This window comes from Corylus avellana, chromosome 3 (assembly GCF_965113065.1).
Source record: "Corylus avellana chromosome 3, dhCorAvel1.hap1.2, whole genome shotgun sequence".
In the NCBI taxonomy this organism is placed as follows: domain Eukaryota; kingdom Viridiplantae; phylum Streptophyta; class Magnoliopsida; order Fagales; family Betulaceae; genus Corylus; species Corylus avellana.
In genome coordinates, this window is record NC_142492.1 from 32371420 (window position 1) to 32389294 (window position 17875).

The window sequence follows — 17875 nt, forward strand, 5'->3', positions numbered from 1 at the left end:
TAAAATTTTATTAAAAAGTCAGGAGCATAAGAGGTTATTTTATCACTTTTAACGTTTAAAATTTAACGGATGGGAGTATATTGTATCAAATTGAAAGTTTAAGAGGTGAAATTTAGAGTTTTAAAATTTAGGGGAAGAGTGGCCTTCTCAAAATACGTAATAATTTAGGAGTCTTAAGTTAAGTTTCCTATTTTAAAATTAGCACTTTTTAAAATCTCAAACTCAAATGAGCACTTTGAGAAAAAATTCTTCTCGTAATCTAAAAAAATAAGTATATATAGAAAGAAAAAAGAAAAAAGAAAAAAAAAAAAAAAAAAAGCTTCACTGAAGATCCTTGAAATTCCACCCGATTTTATAAACCCCCTCTAAACTTCAAAATCTCTCAGTTTAGTCCCCTGAACTTTCAATTGCTTTCAATTTGGACCCTCTGTCAGATTTTAAATGTTACATGACGTTTATACTCCTAACTTTAGTATAAAATTCTAACTTTCAAAACGTTTTTTTATTTTTTTTTAAAAAAAAAATCAATAATATTTTGATTTTTTTTTTTTTTTTTTTTGTATTTTTAATGGCTAAAATTGACGGAGGGTCTAAATAGAGAGCAATTAAAAGTTATGGGACTAAATTGAGAGATTTTAAAATTTAAGGGGGGTATTTCAAAATAGGTAAAAGTTTGGAGGTCTTCAATGAAGTTTTTCCTAAAATTCTTTAGTTCCATCATTACGAAGTTTTGTTTTTGGGCCTGGCAATATAGGTTGGGCCTAGCTTTATGATTATGAAGCATCGTGGCCCGTAATGACCCTGTCTTACCTCTGAGCCCATTGGGCCAACCAGACGGCCTTTCGAAAACCAGAGCTTAAACCCTCGAGAAATCTCCTGAATGCTCAAAGCTTTCGCCTCTGCGTCAAGTCTGAAACATCTCTCCTTCCTAAGCTGCCATGAACCGAGCAAAGGCAACCCTTACATCACTCAGAATCATCAACTCGCTCCTCTCGACTCGGATTCCAGCAACTCGGCCTCTCGCCACCCAGGTGACTCGGTTCTCTCACTCTCTTTCAAATCAATGTTTCTATAATTCCCATTTTCTCAGTACCTATCAAAAGCTATTCTTTTCGTCGAAACCAGACTCGGTCGTCGAGCTCGTTCTGGCCGACGATTGGTCCGACGAGTTAGAGCGCGAGTTGGAAAAATCGTACACAGCACTTACCCATGAAACAGTAGTTTACATTTTGAAGAAACTCGATAGAGACCCAGAAAAGGCTTCGGGTTTTTTCAACTGGGTCAGTGAAAAACCAGGGTTTAGACCCAGTTCTTCGCTGTATAGCATAATGCTTAGGATTTTGGTCAACAAGGAGTCAATGAAGCAGTTTTGGATTATGCTAAGGAAAATGAAGGAGCAAGGGTTTTATGTTGATGAGGATACCTATTCGACAATTTTGGGGCAGTTAAAGAATTGGAAGATGGCTAGCGATGTTGCGGCCGTGAGCCACTTTTATAATAGAATGCTCGAAGAGAATGCAATGGATAATGTTGTGAAGAAGGTGGTTAATATTGTATTGCAGACAGAGTGGAATGTTGAGGTAGAGAACGGATTGGGGGAGCTCAAGATTGTGCTATCCGATAATTTCGTGCTACGGGTATTGAAGGAACTTCGGAATTACCCTTCAAAAGCTTTGAAGTTTTTTCATTGGGCCGGCCGGTGTAATGGTTATGAACACAATACGGTGACTTATAATGGGATTGCTAGGGTTGTTGGTAGGGATGATTCGATTGAGCTATTTTGGAGAGTTGTTGAGGAGCTGAAAAGTGCTGGTCACAAGATGGATATTGACACTTATATAAAGATATCGAGGCAGTTTCAGAAGAACAAGATGATGGTGGATGCAGTGAAGCTTTATGAGTTTATGATGGATAGTCCATTTAAGCCGTCGGTCCAGGATTGTGGGATGCTTTTAAGGAGCATATCATCCTGTGAAAACCCTGATTTGGATTTGGTGTTTAGAGTTGCAAAGAAATATGAGTCAACAGGGAATACTCTCTCTAAGGCTGTATATGATGGGATGCATAGGTCTTTGACGAGTGCCGGAAGGTTTGATGAGGCGGAGGATATTGTGAAGGTTATGAGAAATGCAGGGTATCAGCCTGATAATATTACATACAGCCAAGTGGTTTTTGGACTTTGTAAGGCGAGGAGGCTTGAAGATGCTTGTAAGGTGCTGGATGAGATGGAAGCACAGGGTTGCCTTCCTGATATTAAGACTTGGACAATTTTGATTCAAGGGCATTGTGCAGCTAATGAGGTTAACAAGGCACTCATGTGTTTGGCAAAGATGATGGAGAAGGACTGTGATGTTGATGCTGATTTGTTGGATGTCTTAGTAAATGGTTTCCTTAGTCAGAAAAGAATAGATGGGGCGTACAAGTTTCTTGTGGAGATGGTGAATAAGGCTCATGTAAGACCTTGGCAAGCTACACATAAAAATCTGATTGAAAAACTTTTGAGCATCAGGAAACTTGAAGAAGCACTGAACCTTCTTCATTTAATGAAGAAGCAAAACCACCCACCTTTCCCAGAACCCTTTGTTCAATATATTTCAAAGTTTGGGACTGTGGAGGATGCTGCAGAATTTTTGAAGGCATTGAGTGTGAAGGAATATCCGTCCTCTACTGCATACCTTCACATTTTCAAAGCATTCTTTCAAGAGGGTAGACATTCTGAGGCCAAAGATCTGCTTTTCAAGTGTCCTCATCATATTCGTAAGCATGGAGACATTGGCAAACTTTTTGGTTCTGCAGGGAACACCAATGTAACTTCATGAGCCAGGACAATCTTCTATTGTACAATCAAACTTGTTCTACACTGCCAAGATGAAGTTATTAATTCCTACTTGCTGACATAAAACCGCTAACATCTATCCTTTTTGTGTCAGGCTGACATGATTATTTTTCTGTAATTTTGGTAGGTGTTCACAAAAATTGTTGTTATCACCAGTAAAGTGTTATTGTTTAGAGCACTTCTTTTACAAAGTTTAACCTCATGAATAACAAGCATTAGCGCTCTTATTCTGGATATTAGTATGTGTATGCTCCATAGATATAAGCAGTCAGCTGAAATGCTTCTCTTTTTCTTCTGTTTCTGTTTCTTTTTTTTTCTTTTCTTTTTTTGAATTCTTTCTTCTGTTTCTTTTACATGTGTATGTATGTTTTACACTTTTTTTTTTTTTTTTTTTTTTCTTTTTTTTTTTTAATTCTGGGGATACCTAGCTATCCGTTTATTGAACAATCAGATTTTGAATGGTGCATGGTGATGCTTGTGGTAGCCATCATTTTGTGTACATTACACTATTATAGTGTATATATATATGGTGGTTCTCAAGATATACTGGATAGGATTAAAGCTAGTAACTGGCACTTGTTTTGAATTTAAAATTGAGATATGTTACACGTCCATCCACAGTACAATAGGATGAAAATTGTATTTGTTTGAGATTTATATGAGAATGAAAGCCAGCGAAACCAGTCACATAAGCCTCTTTAAAGCTAGGGTGGTAAGATTGTTTTTGCAAATCAACCATTGAATTTATGAGTACAATGGATGGCCAGAGGAATGAAGTAAAAAACGTCTAAAAAGCCACATGAAGCCCATTGCATATTCGTTTTCATTGAGCAAATGGAACTAAATGCAAAAAATCTGACTTGACATCTAGCAAATACAATCCCTGCCCAGATAAGACTCCCTCAAGTTATGTTAAGTAGAAAATGGGTCAACTAAAACATTGTTGAGTTTCTGCATCTTTTATGAGGACTGGTTGCAGGATAGATGGGTAGGAAGAAAAGTATCCTGCCAGTGTAACGACTTGGCCTGCAAGGGCTCGTCCGGTGGTCTAAACATCCATAGAACGATTGTGAATCTAAATCATTTATCCTGATATGAGTAGTAATCATGTCTCACATTGTGAAGATCATCGGCAGCAGCACAAATGGAGACCAAAAATGGCAACTCAATGCAGTGGATACAACCATTTTTTCATGCTTGGCATTAAATACATCTTTTACATGGAGTTAAAACTCATTGATTCAGTCATGTAGCTCGGAGAGCTCCCTTTTTGCCGTATCTATCATTGTACACAAGAACCTCCTAGGGTCACAATTATAAGGATCGGAGACAGCTGCATGCGCCAAAAATGGAAGCTTCCTTAAAGCTCGTCCGCTCAATCCCTAAGAGGGAAAACGAGAGAGAGAGAATCAAATATTGCAAGTCAAATTAAGTCAACTTCTTTGGCCATTGAAAAAGAATGATAAATTCAGTAGGCATTGAACAATATTTCTCTTACCTCACAAGCTTCTGCAGCTTCAAGCAATTGCTTGCTCAGGTTAAATGGTGTCTGAACATCCTCCGTCCCAGCAGGCATGTTCAACTTCTCTTTCATACTGGTATAATTGAGAAGTACGAGGTTATCACAATCCTACAGAATTCCCAGTGTTTGTTAGACATGATACTTATATGACAATATTTAAGGATGAAAAAAATTGTTCCTTGGACGAGATGAGAGAGAACTATCTGCACCTGAAAACTTGATAGTATTGCCTTTCGGATAAGTTCCTGCAAGCAGGACCTTAAAATTTCATAACGAGCTTGCAGTGGTGGAGGACCGACATATGCTTTGATATCAGCTCGATCAACAAAAGCGATATCTGCAATCCAACAATGGGTAAATACATAGGCTTTAAAAGTGTTGAGATTAAGTCAAATGAAATTTATCCAAATCGAAAGAGAACTAAAAGGGGAACGAGAAATCTTCACCCGTTATCAAATGACATTTTTCAGAAGAGAAGAGAGAACTAAAGGAGGATTTATTCATAGTAAACAAAATGATGAGGAAAAAAAAAGAGTGAAATACATTTTGCCCTCCCAAACTACCACCCATCTGGCATTTAGACCACCAAACTTCAAAATATGACACTAGACCTCTTCTAACAATCACCCGTTACAAATAACACCCTCTATTAGTATTTGACGTTAAAGTAGATGCAAAATCTCTCAAGTGTGGCACATGTGAAAAATAAAAAAATAAAAGGAGCTGAAAGATTAGAATTCCATATTGAATTTTAAAAAAAATTTAGGGAGAAGATTGGAAATTGCGTGGAAGTTCAAGATAAGTGAAGTTTCCCAAATAAATGACAAATACCACCCAAGTTAAAGAAGTTCGGAACCCCCAAAAGAGCTTCAAGCTACTATGCAAGCCTTTAAAATGGGAACTTACCTATAGCAGCAGTTATATTGGAAGTTGTCAGAATTATCACATTTGGCGATGATTTCAATTTATCCATCTGAGTTAGTAAGGCATTCACAACCTGATATGCCATTCCAAAATGCATTAAAATATTAAAAGATAGCCACTATGCTTATTTGAAAATCGTACTTTTTTCTTTTTATGGCCACATGCAGTTGAGAAAAGTCGTAAATTAGTCTAGGAAAAAGAAAAGGAGGTAGGGCAAAGTGCAATACCCTAATAGAATCTGAAGGTTCAGAACCAGACAAAGCTGCTTTTCTAGCAGCAGCGAGACTTTCCACTTCATCTGAAGCATCACCACAATAATAATTACGTGCTAAAAGAGAGGAAGTTGAAAATTAAATACGAAATCACTAAAACAATAAATCTCACCAATCAAAACAAATACCAGATTGTTTTCTTCCTCAACCATTTCTTGAATTTTTTGGAATAGTTTTGCAACCTAAAAATGAGAAAACATTTTAATGAAATTTGGGTCACATGTATTAAAATCCAACTCTCACATTCAACTTTCTTCTACTAGAAACTTGGACCAAAATTTATGTGCAAAAATATAAAGATATAGACATGTCTAAAGGAAATGAGAAGTTAAAACTACATAGATACATAACAGGACACAAGTTCACAACTGCACACAACACAGCACAAAGGAAACAACAAAGGATTGGAATCACACTAATTCTATATGCTCTCTTATAACATATGACTGAATGCATAAGAGGTTTTTTGGTTTGTTAAGAAGTAGCAGCAGATATTTCCTTTGACTAGCAAAATGATTGCAGCAGCATGCTTTCGACTTTGAAGTGACTCTAGAAAAGACAGATTTGTCATCATGTTCGACAAACAGCATCAGGAACAACTTCAATAGGGTGTTGCTCTTTTTTCTTTTTCCAAATAAACATTAAAAAATGTCGAAGGATTTTTTTATGGAAAAAATAGAACAAAAATACTAAACAGCTATAATGCCGATCCTTAAGAGCATAATTCAATCCAGGAAAAGACATTACATTAATTGAGCTCTAGGTAGACTAAAACTTGGGTTAAACTAAGTTGTGACAAACTGCTGTCTAAACTTTAGGTATTAAGTTGTGCCACAATATTTGATACACAAATACATAAAAAATTAAAGGACCATAAAAGGAAGGTGGAACAATCAAGTAACCAGAATTGCACCGTGTGACTACATACCAGCTTGCCACTTTCGGAGAACCATTTGCTAAACAAAGAATGTGCATTAACTTCAACCAATTGGCACTGCGGGTATCTGATATAAGAAGAAAAAAAGGTAAAGTAGAAAATAAGATGAGTCAAGAATATACGTTTAGTGCACTTAAGCTGCGTTTGGTACGCAGAATAGCTATTCCATTAGAAAAAATGAATAGCTCTTATTAGGAACAAAAGAAGGTAGAAAGAATAGCCTCGGTATTATAGTATATGACAAGGATCTAACACTTGGAATAGTCATTCCCTCATAGGCTGTGAGAATAGCTATTTTAATATTATTTCATTCCACATTCTTTCTATTTTCAATAAAAACTATTCTTTTTCCTAATGGAAAGAAATAATATTCATAGACAGATACATCAACAAACCTGTAGTTAAATCGTATAGATAACTTTTGGGCTAATGCTTTACATAAAGATGTCTTTCCTGTTCCTGGAGGTCCATGTAAAAGAATAATGCTGCAAGCATATAAGAAAATTTAGAAAAGTGTTAATTGTACTTCTTGCACATAGCTGAGGTTAAAATAACTTGATGCTATCCGTAGGTCATTCCTATATAATGATACAGAAATTGACAAACAACAAAGATTGCAAGAGGAAACACAATTATGCATGCATTAGAACTTCAACAACTGTGTACCAAATGAAAACAATGAGACCATCTCTGAAGAAGCATGTCCTTTGTATGATGTGATATCAAAATTTTAATGCAATTAGATTGATTAATATAGCCAGATGGAATAACCGCGCTTTTCTCTCTATTTTCTAGAAAGAAAAGTTCCTCCATCTATCTAAGAAGATACTTTATTTTGGAGAACCCGTCTCCTCTTTGAGACCTCCTTGCCTCCTTCGTAGTATCTTCTATCCCCCAAGTGAGACCTTTCCCCGCCTCCCCTGTTAGTGCTCAAAGAAGAGAAGAGTTCTGCCTCTTTTCCCCTCCCCATACCTCTCTTCCTAGCTGCTCATTTTTCCCTACTTTTTTTTCTTTTTCCTTTCATGTTTTAGAGTTTTGTAACCCAATTCTGTCACTCTCTGGCCATAACCTCTGCCCATGCGCCCCTCCTCCACACCAGCCAACCTCTTCTCTGTCTAACCCTCTCATACTTCCTCGTGTGTGTGCAGCACGCTCCTCCTAGGGTGGCAGATCTACGGCTTTTAAGCGGTAGATCTATTGCTCTCCGTCCACCCCGTTCTTCCTCACGCTCACCCTTGCCCCCTTCATTCCTCCCCTACAATGCGTGTGTCTCACGCGCTTTGCCCACGCACCATCTTCTTTGCACATCTCCTCATCCGAGCAGCAAATATCTAGTTTTCCCTCTTTTTGAGCCTCTCCATAGCTAGTACCTTCTTTTTATCTATGGAGTTTACAAAGAATGGATGTCTCATGCTTACCAACTGCCAAACTAGTAATTTTAAAAGTCCCTCTTGTGTCACTCAAAAAATGATGTGGCTTTTAAAATTACAATTTGATCAAAACATAATAATAATCAATTATAAGTTCATTGGTAATTTTAAGAGTCACGTCATTCTTAAAGTGACACAAGAGAGACTTTTAGTATTACTCATTGCCAGGCACCTCCTTTACTAGACATTGGAGAGGAGTTCTTCTAACGACTCTAGCTTAGCTGATTTCAATGCAATCCTCCCCACTGTGGCAATCAAGACCCCTTACTGCCGCCGCAGGTGTGCCTACCAGTAGCCTATATTTTGGTCTACTACACCACCCGCATTTTTTGGTGGCCTTTTCTTGGCCGGTGGACCAAGAAGCTATTTGGGCCAGGTCTTAGCCCATTTCTAGTTTTTTATTTTGTATTTGGTATGGTATCAACTATATTGGGGAGTTTGTTGGGATCCTCCATATTTTGAATTTTGTTTAGTTAATGAAATTTAATATTGCCCATAAAAAAAGATTGATTAGTAAAGCCATTATACAAAATGATAAGGAAAAGTCTCTGGAACAAACTTGGACTGGATACATGTTTAAAATCATAATGTTAAACCACAAACTATCAATATATATAATACAACCCGTATTATAACTCATTAATGGAAGGCATTTCTATGCAGCTCTCCAACTGAGCAATTTTACATACCCTAATAGTTCCCCATGCATTGTGTCCTTGTCTCATCTGACAAAGAAGGGAAATTATGAAAACCTAACTAGAAATTTTACTATTTCCCACTTACTGTAAGGGTTCCTCACTTGACAGATATTCTTAGGCTAGGCCAATGCACTACAAATAGATAAGCGTATATCTATCTATATATCTGAATATAATGTTCTTATTGGATTAGAACTAACTATTTATATTAAAATAGGACATGCTTTCACTTCGAAGCACACTAAATTGTGTCACCAAGCATCTACATCCTCTATGTAAGCCTAACAAATAAAACAAGGACATAAATTTACACAGGCCAAGCATAAACAGAGCCACTATCAATAAGCTGATGTTTCCAATTTGCAAAGTATTCTTCAAGATTTTGAGTAGAATTACCAGAGCTACAAATTTCATTTGTCTTATTGTGTAAGATACTCTACTTTTCAGGGCTTGATCTGAAAACTTCATCATATTCTAAACAAATCCTAAAATTAATGCTATAACCATACAAAGCACAAATAAATACATTAAGGGAAATGCTCAAGCACTTTAAATCATAAAACAGATCAATCTCCAGAAAGTCACAACAACCTCTAACTATTGCACCTAACACATACATCTAAAGGAATTGATCCATTTGCAAAACCCCATTTCCACTCAATACAAACATTAGAAGCTGAGCATATGCCGAGTGCTGGTAATGAATGAATCATATGTTCCTTACCGATTCCATGACACAAGGAAAGGATCAACACCCTTTTCAGTAAAGAGCAATGCACTTGCAGCATACCGTAACAACCTTTGCTTGAGACCAGATTCAAATATTAAGCTGCAAAAGCAATTACCTACATTGTACATCAATCAATTTTAAACTATCAAGAAAAATTAAAACCTGAAAACAAACCTTTCCCACATGCCATCAAATTCCCTCGCAGGAAGAATCCATTCATTGAAGGTAGAAAGTTGGCCATCTCCACTTAAGTCCTCACATGGTCCTTCTTCACTAAGCTGACAAAGATCCACCCAACCAAAAATCAGAGTTTTTGAACGCTACAAGTCAAGGAAAGCAAATACCATTCCAACATTCTATCCTAACCAACTCAAATAACTCTTACCATTTCATCATCTTAAATAAGCCACATACATCTAGTCAAATTCTAGAAATAATTTTTTTTTTTAAAAAAAAAAAACCTGCCAATTATATACCATTAGTAGTGCAATTCACCTGAAAGACATGCACAACAGGCTTCACTTGCCAAAACAAAAGAACTTCATGGTTCTGCACCCATTCATCTACAAAGATAAACAAATTTAAGCATCAGAACTAGTGAAAACCAGAAATATCTCTCCTTCCGCTTAATTCCCAGAGAACTGAAGATATAATTACATTTGAAAAGTTTGGCATTTCATTCTTCTCATTTTATCAGATCAAAATACTCGAATCAGCAAAAGGTATAGTATTCAATCAAAACTGTGGAACAGAGATTGTCCTTTCTCTCCAGAATCTCAGTAACCAATAAACCCATTGAACTTACGGACGACGAGAACTTACCCGTATCACCAATACAGATTCTTTCAACATTTTCTGTGAGAAACGGATCATCAAGCGGCACCGGAATGGGGCCGTCAACATAGGTTAAATTCCTATTTTCAAGCATTCTGAAAATTAAACGAAAAAAAAAACAGTTTTAATTTTTCACCCTTCAACCATCTAAATAAAATTTAAATTTAAATAAAAATATTCCACTTGACAGTCAATAAGGCAATTCTACAAACACAGAAACCCAACATTTGCAACATAATTATTAAAAAATCAATTTAAAAAATCAAAATTGCTAAAATTTCTCTATTCGTAAGTGTATATGCATACCTATCTATGCGTGTATGTATATCTAGGGTTTGATTTCTTACCTCTCAATGGACGTACGGACATCGTCGATCCGAGCTGTGCTTGAGGGTTTTAAGCGCGCTTCAACTAAAATCCCCAGCCCCCAAAACAAACAAAACCAAAAATTTTAAAACCTCGAATTCTGAGCTTGGACTTAGAGCAAAATTGAATGCTGGTAAAACAATGGGGTTGAGGATCAAACCGGTACGTACCCGAAACGAGGACTTTGTATTCGGAGAGTGGAGGAGGAGGAGTAGGAGGAGGAAGAGGAGCCGAGGCCTCGACGACGCCGTCTTGTTGGTCGGAGATATCGGCGTCTCGAGGGTTTTGAAGCGTGATCTCCATGGGAGTGCTCATGCTACACTGGAACGCGTTCTCGCTGAAGATTTGGGGAATGGGAGGTTTTCGAATTTTCCTTGGAAATGGGCGGGAAAGAGAAGGAAAAAGTGCCGGTGCACTTTAAGCTTGTGCCAACTGCCAAGCCCAGCGCTACTCTTGCTGGGCTGGGCTGGGCCCAACTTGATATCATTATGCCATCATTAGTCATTGATAACTCTCCTTTTTTAAGGCATGGGAAGGTGGTGTTGGTAAAGTACATTTCCAGTACATTCTGGGACTAAGCCAGAAAGAATTGTGAGTAGGGGCCGAGGCATAAAGCTTAAGAAAAAAAAACATGGCCAAGGGATAAATTTATTTTTTCTCATCTAAAGTGGTGATTTAATAACCTAAGGAAATCCTCAAAGTGGTTAGGTACACACTAGGGTATAAACTAGAAGGAAAAAAAAAAAAAAAAAAATTAAAGACCTAGATTGAAAATCACATGAAGAATAAGCAACAACCATTAGATTCTATATAAAAATAAAATAAAATAAAAAATAAAAAAATTCTATAAAACCATGAGACGAAAACAGAGTGAGTTTAAGCCGCGTTTAATATAAAAACAAATTGCTTTTTTCATTTATTTTTCGTTTGAAAAATTAAATTAGTATAGGAAAATTAAATCTTGATTGTGGACTTATGCTTGTTTAGGGTTAGAATAGTAACGAGATGTATAGCAAAATGCTCAAGAAATATAAAATTTAGTAGATACAGCTAAATCTCAAATGGGTAACTAACTTAATGGGTTATGGACAAAAATAAGGTTACTACAGTTTTTAATGGTAAGGGTTAAAAGAATTGAGAATGAGTAACCAGCTTTTAAGTTTTAATGGATATGGCTCAAAAAAAACTTTTGGGTAGGAACAATAGGGCCAAAATATTTAGTAGGCGGAGCCAAAATTTTTATTGGGTAAGGCCTAAAATATTTATTCATAGGGCCGAAAGAATTGTGGGTTGGGGCTGATTTTTATTTTTTCTAGCATACATGGGTAAGGCCCAAATATTTAAAATCTAAAATTTGACCTTAATTTTTTTTTTTTTCCTCAAGAATTGAGGATTGGCCATCTCGGTTTCAAAAGGTGTCATAGGTAATGCCTCTAATAAATTGAAATAGCTACTTGGTACTTCCGTCCAAGTTTCATCCAATTTTTTAACAAAATTCCACATCACTGTGAGTAAAAATTAGAGGTGCCTGATTGGGCTGCGACGATAGAAAGTAGAGCTCTGTTAAAAAATTGGATGAAACTTAAATGGAAGCACCAAGTGGGTATTTTTCGGTTTGATAGGGGTACAACCCGTGACACCTTTTGAAATTGAGGTGGCTAATTGATTTTGGCCTAAACCACAAGTAATGACAGGTATCGAAAATATATTTGACACTAAATAAAGAGAAAATTATACTTAACCCTTCAATTTGTTATTTATGTTGCAATATATTCTCAAATTTTTAATTTGATTATGTACATTGTACTCTACTAATCCATCATTCGGTTGCAATGTCTCTCTTCTATTAATGTCTTTTCAAAATTTTCATTTGGGTAATGCGTCCTATTAATTTATCATTATTCATAATTAGGTTGCAATGTCCCATTTTCTATTAGGAAGGTATAATAGACATTTTACGCAAGATAAATTGAAAAAAAAAAAAGTCAGTAATATATATATTAAAAAAATGAAAAATGAAAAGTAGGCAAAAAGAAAATGACCCTGGTCCGAAAGCACCCCCTTTACTTTTTTTTTTTCTTCTAAAAATAAAAAAAAATAAAAAAATAAAAAATAATATCATTATTATTTATATATATATATATATATATATATATATATTTTTTTTTTAATTTCTAATGAGTTTTATTTTATTTTTTAATTGCAACATGTCAGCTTTTCATTGGGTTGATGTGGACTTTCGTCAATTTTTTGACAGGAGTTGGATGCTAGTACTAACTCTGTTTTAATCAATAAGCAAGGTACTATTTGCGATACGAAATGAAACTGAAGTAGATAAAAATAAAATCGTTAAACCATATGGGGCAAAAATATATTTAACCGTAAATACTATAAGTACGTGGTGCAGTTTTTTTAAAAAAATCTTTACCATAATATCGTACTTTTAAAAAAAAACGTGTTTGAGAAGTACCACAGGATAATTAGAGATAAAATTGTCATTTTAATTTTTTAGACAATTTTACTCGTATGAAATACATTAACTAGGTACTCTCCATTTCATTTAGAATGGAGAATATCTTTTCCGTTCAGTAAATTCAAGGGTGGAACCACCCTTTGGCTTGGGAGGGGGTAGCCCCCCTAAGCTATAGGGTGGTCCCCATTTATTTTTTTTTTTTAAAAGACATTTAGAAATTAACTTTTGGCCCCCAATAATTTTTTTATTTTTTTTTATTTTGCCCTCCAAACTATAAGTTCTAGTTCCATCACTGAATTAGTTTGGGTCCCTAAGTTTTTTTTTTTTTTTTTTTTTTTTTTTTTTTAATTTGAAATTTTTACAACTCAAATATTATCTATAACATACACAATAACCTATCAGGCTATTATAAGACAATATCTATGAAAAGTCATTGTCTCAATCAGTTTCAGATTTACAGCAAATTCTTAAGAATCACGTCTCTATCCGCTGCCAAGTTCTTGATTCCATAGCATTTTTATCTCCGCTACTAGTGTTTTATCAATCACAATCCTCTTCGCTACCTTTACCATAGTGACAATTATTTTTTATTCTTGATAACTCCTCCGTCATTGGTCTATGGTTTACTTCTAGAAAAAGAACCATAAGAAAATAAAAGAATGACCGAAAACCAATTTCGTTATTTTTAAGGATTTGTGAAAACAAAACTTAAGAAAACGAATAAAACTTTACCCCCCATACATTGCTACTAAAAGCAGAACTAAAGATAATACATTCTTATTTAAAAACAACAAAAATACAATAATAAGAACCCAACACATTCTCACCCGTTCCACGCGCCACTGCCAGCCAGCCACGCGCCGCTAAAAAGCACCCCAAAAATCATTGACACACGCGCCTTGATCAATGTATGGTGGAGGCAGGAAAAGGGAGGGGGAAGGACGAGAGAGAGAGAGGGCGGGGAGGAGGGAGTCGTAACTCCCTCCCCCCACTCTTCTCAATATTGATGTTAGACATGCCATGTTTGGGTCCTTAAGTTAGTAGAAGGTAATAAATAAGTATTAAGAATGTTAAGGAAAACATGTATTTATCACGTATTAAAGAATACTTAACATTTATTGAAGTAGAATAAATAAAATTTATTCCTAACCAATTCTGCCCTCTCCTCTTTTAAAGGCCCCCAAGCATTCCGTATGTATGGAGGAAAAATTTTGCATCTATAAGTAGAAAGTCGAAGTAGAGACAAAAATTGCCGCGCATATCCAAATTGCCATTCTGTAGTTTTCAGCTCACAGACTGAGAGAAAAAGGATAAAATCCCTTTTGTGACTGAAAAGACATGGATGGCAGCGGCCTATCTCTCTCTCTCTCTCTACAGCCTCATCAGCTCAATGTAAGGCTCAAATTCACCCAAGGAAACATGGCCCCAACAAGACTGTCTTAGAGAGTTACAAAGGCCGACCATGAAGAAAAAGCTAGAGCTTGGAGACGACCATGACCTCGAAATCCTCAAGGCAGTGGCTCAAGCGTGGCACGGCCACTCCGGCAACTCTAGACCAACGAATGAGTTCGACGCCCACCGGAGAAATTTCAAAGGCAACCCTTCTCGGTTCAAGCTACAGGCAATGATGATGATGAGCAGAGCATCTGGTAAAGACAGCAAGATTGCAAGATGGGACTTCGGGCAATCGTTATGCGACTCTTACGAGATTGTCACCTTGTCCAGGCAGTTGGAGGCAGGGCTGCTGTCGGATGATCCGTTTACTGGGTCGGATAGTCCGAGTCGGGTCCATAGGAGGCGCAGGGAGAGCAGGCATAGCCTTAGGAATTTGTTTAATCAGATTTCTTCAAGGAGATATAATGAGGATGATATTCCTAAAGGCTAAATTAAGGATGATTTGTTTTGATCCATATTTTGATTAGTGTAGCCTCAATTTCTTTCTGTTCAGTGGATTCCATTTTCTTCACTTCACACCAGTATAAGAACACAGAGCAAAAATTTTTTTTAAAAAAAAATGTTAAATTAATGCTTATTAATTCCTATCTCATTTCTTCTTGCTTTGAAGATATGGTAATTTGTTCATGGCATGCTCTTTAGTGGTTTTTATGCTGCTGATCGATCATTTCCAAATTAAAGCTGCCTTTTGTTAAGTAATTTTGGTAGCAAAATCATAAAACAAGGATCTTTTGTCGGTATCAATGGACTCAACTAAATTTGGGAGGAATTAAAGAAATACCCAATAAGTGGATTGCTTTGCTCTAAGATTTTCCTTTAAAGATCGAGGTAGAATTTGGAAAAGAGTAGTGTTTAATTATCACTTATTTCAAAAGGTTAAGCTGATAATGTTTATATGTAAATCAACTATAACCCAATTTATTTAATTAAACAGGTCATATTCCTCAATCCTCATTATTTAATTTTATATTGAGTTCGTAAGTCGTATCAATCATTTTCAGCCCTATATCTTTCCTCATTACAATTTGGATAGAGGGGGAGGAGGAAGGGGTATTTAAATGCAGTCAAAAGTAAACTCTAACTGCAGCCCATTCTGCCGCATAGTGGGCATAAAAATTAGCATTTCTATTAAATTTTCGGACTTTTCAAAAGAAAAACACTAAATAGAATCATTAGCATCCGAGATTAAAGAAGAGATTCTCTAGTACTCTTGAATATTGATGGTTGGATATTGCAGAGTAAGTTCGATCTATAACTTAATTTGCAAGCCAATACTCTAAAGAAACAAATCCATAAGGACTGAATAGAAAAAAAAAAAAAATCCATAAGGACCATAACAACAACCAATCTGATAATAGTCATATCATTTTCTTAATTCATTTATTATAAAATTGCATCTCAGCATCCCAATATTCAAGAACAACAGAAGAGGTCTGGTGACACTATAGACAGGCGTATTATTTAGAGTGTTGATAACACTATATATATATGTATGTAATATGTCTTAAGATACTTGGCCTGCCAATTATCATCAACCTTGGGCATGCAACATCCTTCCAAGTTCCAAGCCTAATGAGCTTGGAAGGTTTTCCACTTGCAAAGCTCGAGTCCCTTGCGCTTCTGCTTGATGAAGCCATCAGCTTCCACGTCGATGCTCTCTTCGTAAACCTTACCAGCTCGATCATCTTCCTCGACTTGCTCATACGAGATCACCTCAACCTTCTCCTGGAACCGCACCGGGGCTTGATGCTTGTGATGGTGTTTGTGGTCGGAGCCGGCATGGTGGTGATCTTCTTCGTAAGCTATCTTGTTGTTGAAGACCAAGTTTGGGTACTGGGGAGGCTCAGGGAGCATGGTGGGGGTCCTTTCCATTCTATGAATGTGAGCATGGTAATCGTAGGAACTGGTGTCCCACCCAGGCTGCTGCTTCGTGGTGTAGTCACTGCTCCTCCTCATTGTGTTTGGCTTGCAGCTGGCTTAATTGGTTCACAAGTATGGGTGATGGACACAGTAATCAATTTATACACAAAAATAATCTTTTCTTTATTCTTGAATGATAATAGTGAATCTAATTCTCCATCTTTTTTGTCAACATCAAAGATCAGATTCATCCACAATGTTGGAATGGCATAGAATGCCTGAAAAGGGCAGGGAGTAGGGATGGATTCTTTGAAAGTAACATGCATGAGCATTTCTCATCTAGATTATAGGATAGAATACCGGTAGATGCTATATTTTTTTTTCCAACAATATTGACATGGCACTTAAAATAAACCATTGGATTTTTTTTTTTATTTAATAAAAATTAATCCAATAATTAATTCGGAGCGTCAATTCAACTTGTTGGATGAATATTACATAGGATATACAATAGTACTAACGTATCTTGTGGCAGGCGGCTGCCTCAACTTGTTATGGTGTTGAGTTTTCCATGTAGAAATATATAATGGGAAGAGAATATAAAAGAGAAAAGAGAGAGAGAGAGTGGGAGCTGAGGGACGGTACATGGGCTACATTTTTACTATATTGAAGTATGTGAACCAATATTACATAGGTATCTATTTATAAAGAAATACCCTAAAATACATAATAAAAAATAAACTTAGAGAATAATATAAAATATTTTTAACACCCCCCCCCATTAAACTCAAGGTCTAAACTTTGAGTTTCTAAAAAACAAAAAGGAAATTTTACTATTTTATTTACTTTGTTGGAAAAGCCGCTGGAGTTAGCCAGAAAGGCTACTAGGAAACTTGTCAAAGTTTGGGCGCAACGATGGCAAATGGTTGCCAGAGTTGTACGATGGCATATGGTGGTGACCAACGGTGCTAGATATCGCAAGCAAGAGGGCTACTGTTGGACTTGGTCATTATGGGTCTCTAATTGGGCCTTAAAGGCATGAGGGAGCTAGGCCAAAAATGGGTTGAAACCCGCTAGACCGAGTTGACTGATTTGGGCCGATTGGCCTGTTCGACTAAGCCGGTTGATTTTATAGTTGGTTCGGCTTGAATCCGGGTGACCTAGTTCTAACATAGGAAATTAGGTTGAAGGGCTGGGCCGAATAGGCTAAAAATGGGCCGATTTGGCCCAAAATAGGCCGAATCAGCTGATAGGTCGTTTAGGCTGAAGCCCAGTGAACCATGTTTAGAGTGGTAGCCGGTTAAATGGGCCGATCTAGCCCAAAACTAGTGGACTGGTTGAATGGATTGGCTTGGCTCGAAACTCGTGGATCGGGTCGAACGAAGTGGATCAAGTCTAACCCTTGAGACATGCGTAGAGTGATAGTGAAAATCATGGAATAATTCCTAGAAGAGCATGGTGGGGTGTAGTAGCTTAGTGGGTAGTTATTATCCTTGTTTATGTTAGTGCTACATAGGTAGTTAGTATTCAGTTGTTAT

The 17875-nt window shown here is 36.6% G+C and overlaps 4 protein-coding genes across 4 annotated transcripts; 2 read left to right on the forward strand and 2 right to left on the reverse strand.

Moving 5' to 3' along the window:
- Positions 1 to 903: 903 nt before the first annotated feature.
- On the forward strand, positions 904 to 3080 carry BIR6 (Pentatricopeptide repeat (PPR) superfamily protein). The gene has a single exon (XM_059587348.2). The coding sequence runs from the start codon at positions 939 to 941 to the stop codon at positions 2817 to 2819; it is 1881 nt and encodes a 626-aa protein (XP_059443331.1). The 5' UTR covers positions 904 to 938; the 3' UTR covers positions 2820 to 3080.
- Positions 3081 to 3549: 469 nt separating this feature from the next.
- On the reverse strand, positions 3550 to 10925 carry LOC132175200 (pachytene checkpoint-like protein). Its single transcript, XM_059587072.2, has 14 exons — positions 10720 to 10925; positions 10531 to 10594; positions 10172 to 10278; positions 9845 to 9912; positions 9524 to 9627; positions 9344 to 9448; positions 6887 to 6976; positions 6483 to 6558; positions 5667 to 5736; positions 5510 to 5580; positions 5265 to 5355; positions 4568 to 4695; positions 4335 to 4466; positions 3550 to 4218 (listed from the first exon to the last, which is right to left on the reverse strand). The coding sequence occupies exons 1-14, from the start codon at positions 10862 to 10864 to the stop codon at positions 4078 to 4080; spliced, it is 1392 nt and encodes a 463-aa protein (XP_059443055.2). The 5' UTR covers positions 10865 to 10925; the 3' UTR covers positions 3550 to 4077.
- A 3363-nt stretch (positions 10926 to 14288) lies between these two features.
- Positions 14289 to 14959, forward strand: LOC132175201 (uncharacterized). Its single transcript, XM_059587073.2, has one exon. The coding sequence runs from the start codon at positions 14485 to 14487 to the stop codon at positions 14905 to 14907; it is 423 nt and encodes a 140-aa protein (XP_059443056.1). The 5' UTR covers positions 14289 to 14484; the 3' UTR covers positions 14908 to 14959.
- An 864-nt stretch (positions 14960 to 15823) lies between these two features.
- Positions 15824 to 16454, reverse strand: LOC148587098 (uncharacterized). The gene has a single exon (XM_088515028.1). It carries the CDS (start codon positions 16431 to 16433, stop codon positions 16047 to 16049), a length of 387 nt encoding a protein of 128 aa, XP_088371154.1. The 5' UTR covers positions 16434 to 16454; the 3' UTR covers positions 15824 to 16046.
- Between the last annotated feature and the right edge of the window lie 1421 nt (positions 16455 to 17875).

Coding starts and splice junctions, on each gene's coding strand:
- BIR6 (XM_059587348.2), top strand. CDS start 939: ATGAACCGAGCAAAGGCAACCCTTACATCACTCAGAATCATCAACTCG.
- LOC132175200 (XM_059587072.2), bottom strand. CDS start 10,864: ATGAGCACTCCCATGGAGATCACGCTTCAAAACCCTCGAGACGCCGAT. Junction 6,559..6,886: donor TCTATACGATTTAACTACAG/GTTTGTTGATGT, acceptor TTCTTATATCAG/ATACCCGCAGTGCCAATTGG. Junction 5,581..5,666: donor TCTGGTATTTGTTTTGATTG/GTGAGATTTATT, acceptor GTGATGCTTCAG/ATGAAGTGGAAAGTCTCGCT.
- LOC132175201 (XM_059587073.2), top strand. CDS start 14,485: ATGAAGAAAAAGCTAGAGCTTGGAGACGACCATGACCTCGAAATCCTC.
- LOC148587098 (XM_088515028.1), bottom strand. CDS start 16,433: ATGAGGAGGAGCAGTGACTACACCACGAAGCAGCAGCCTGGGTGGGAC.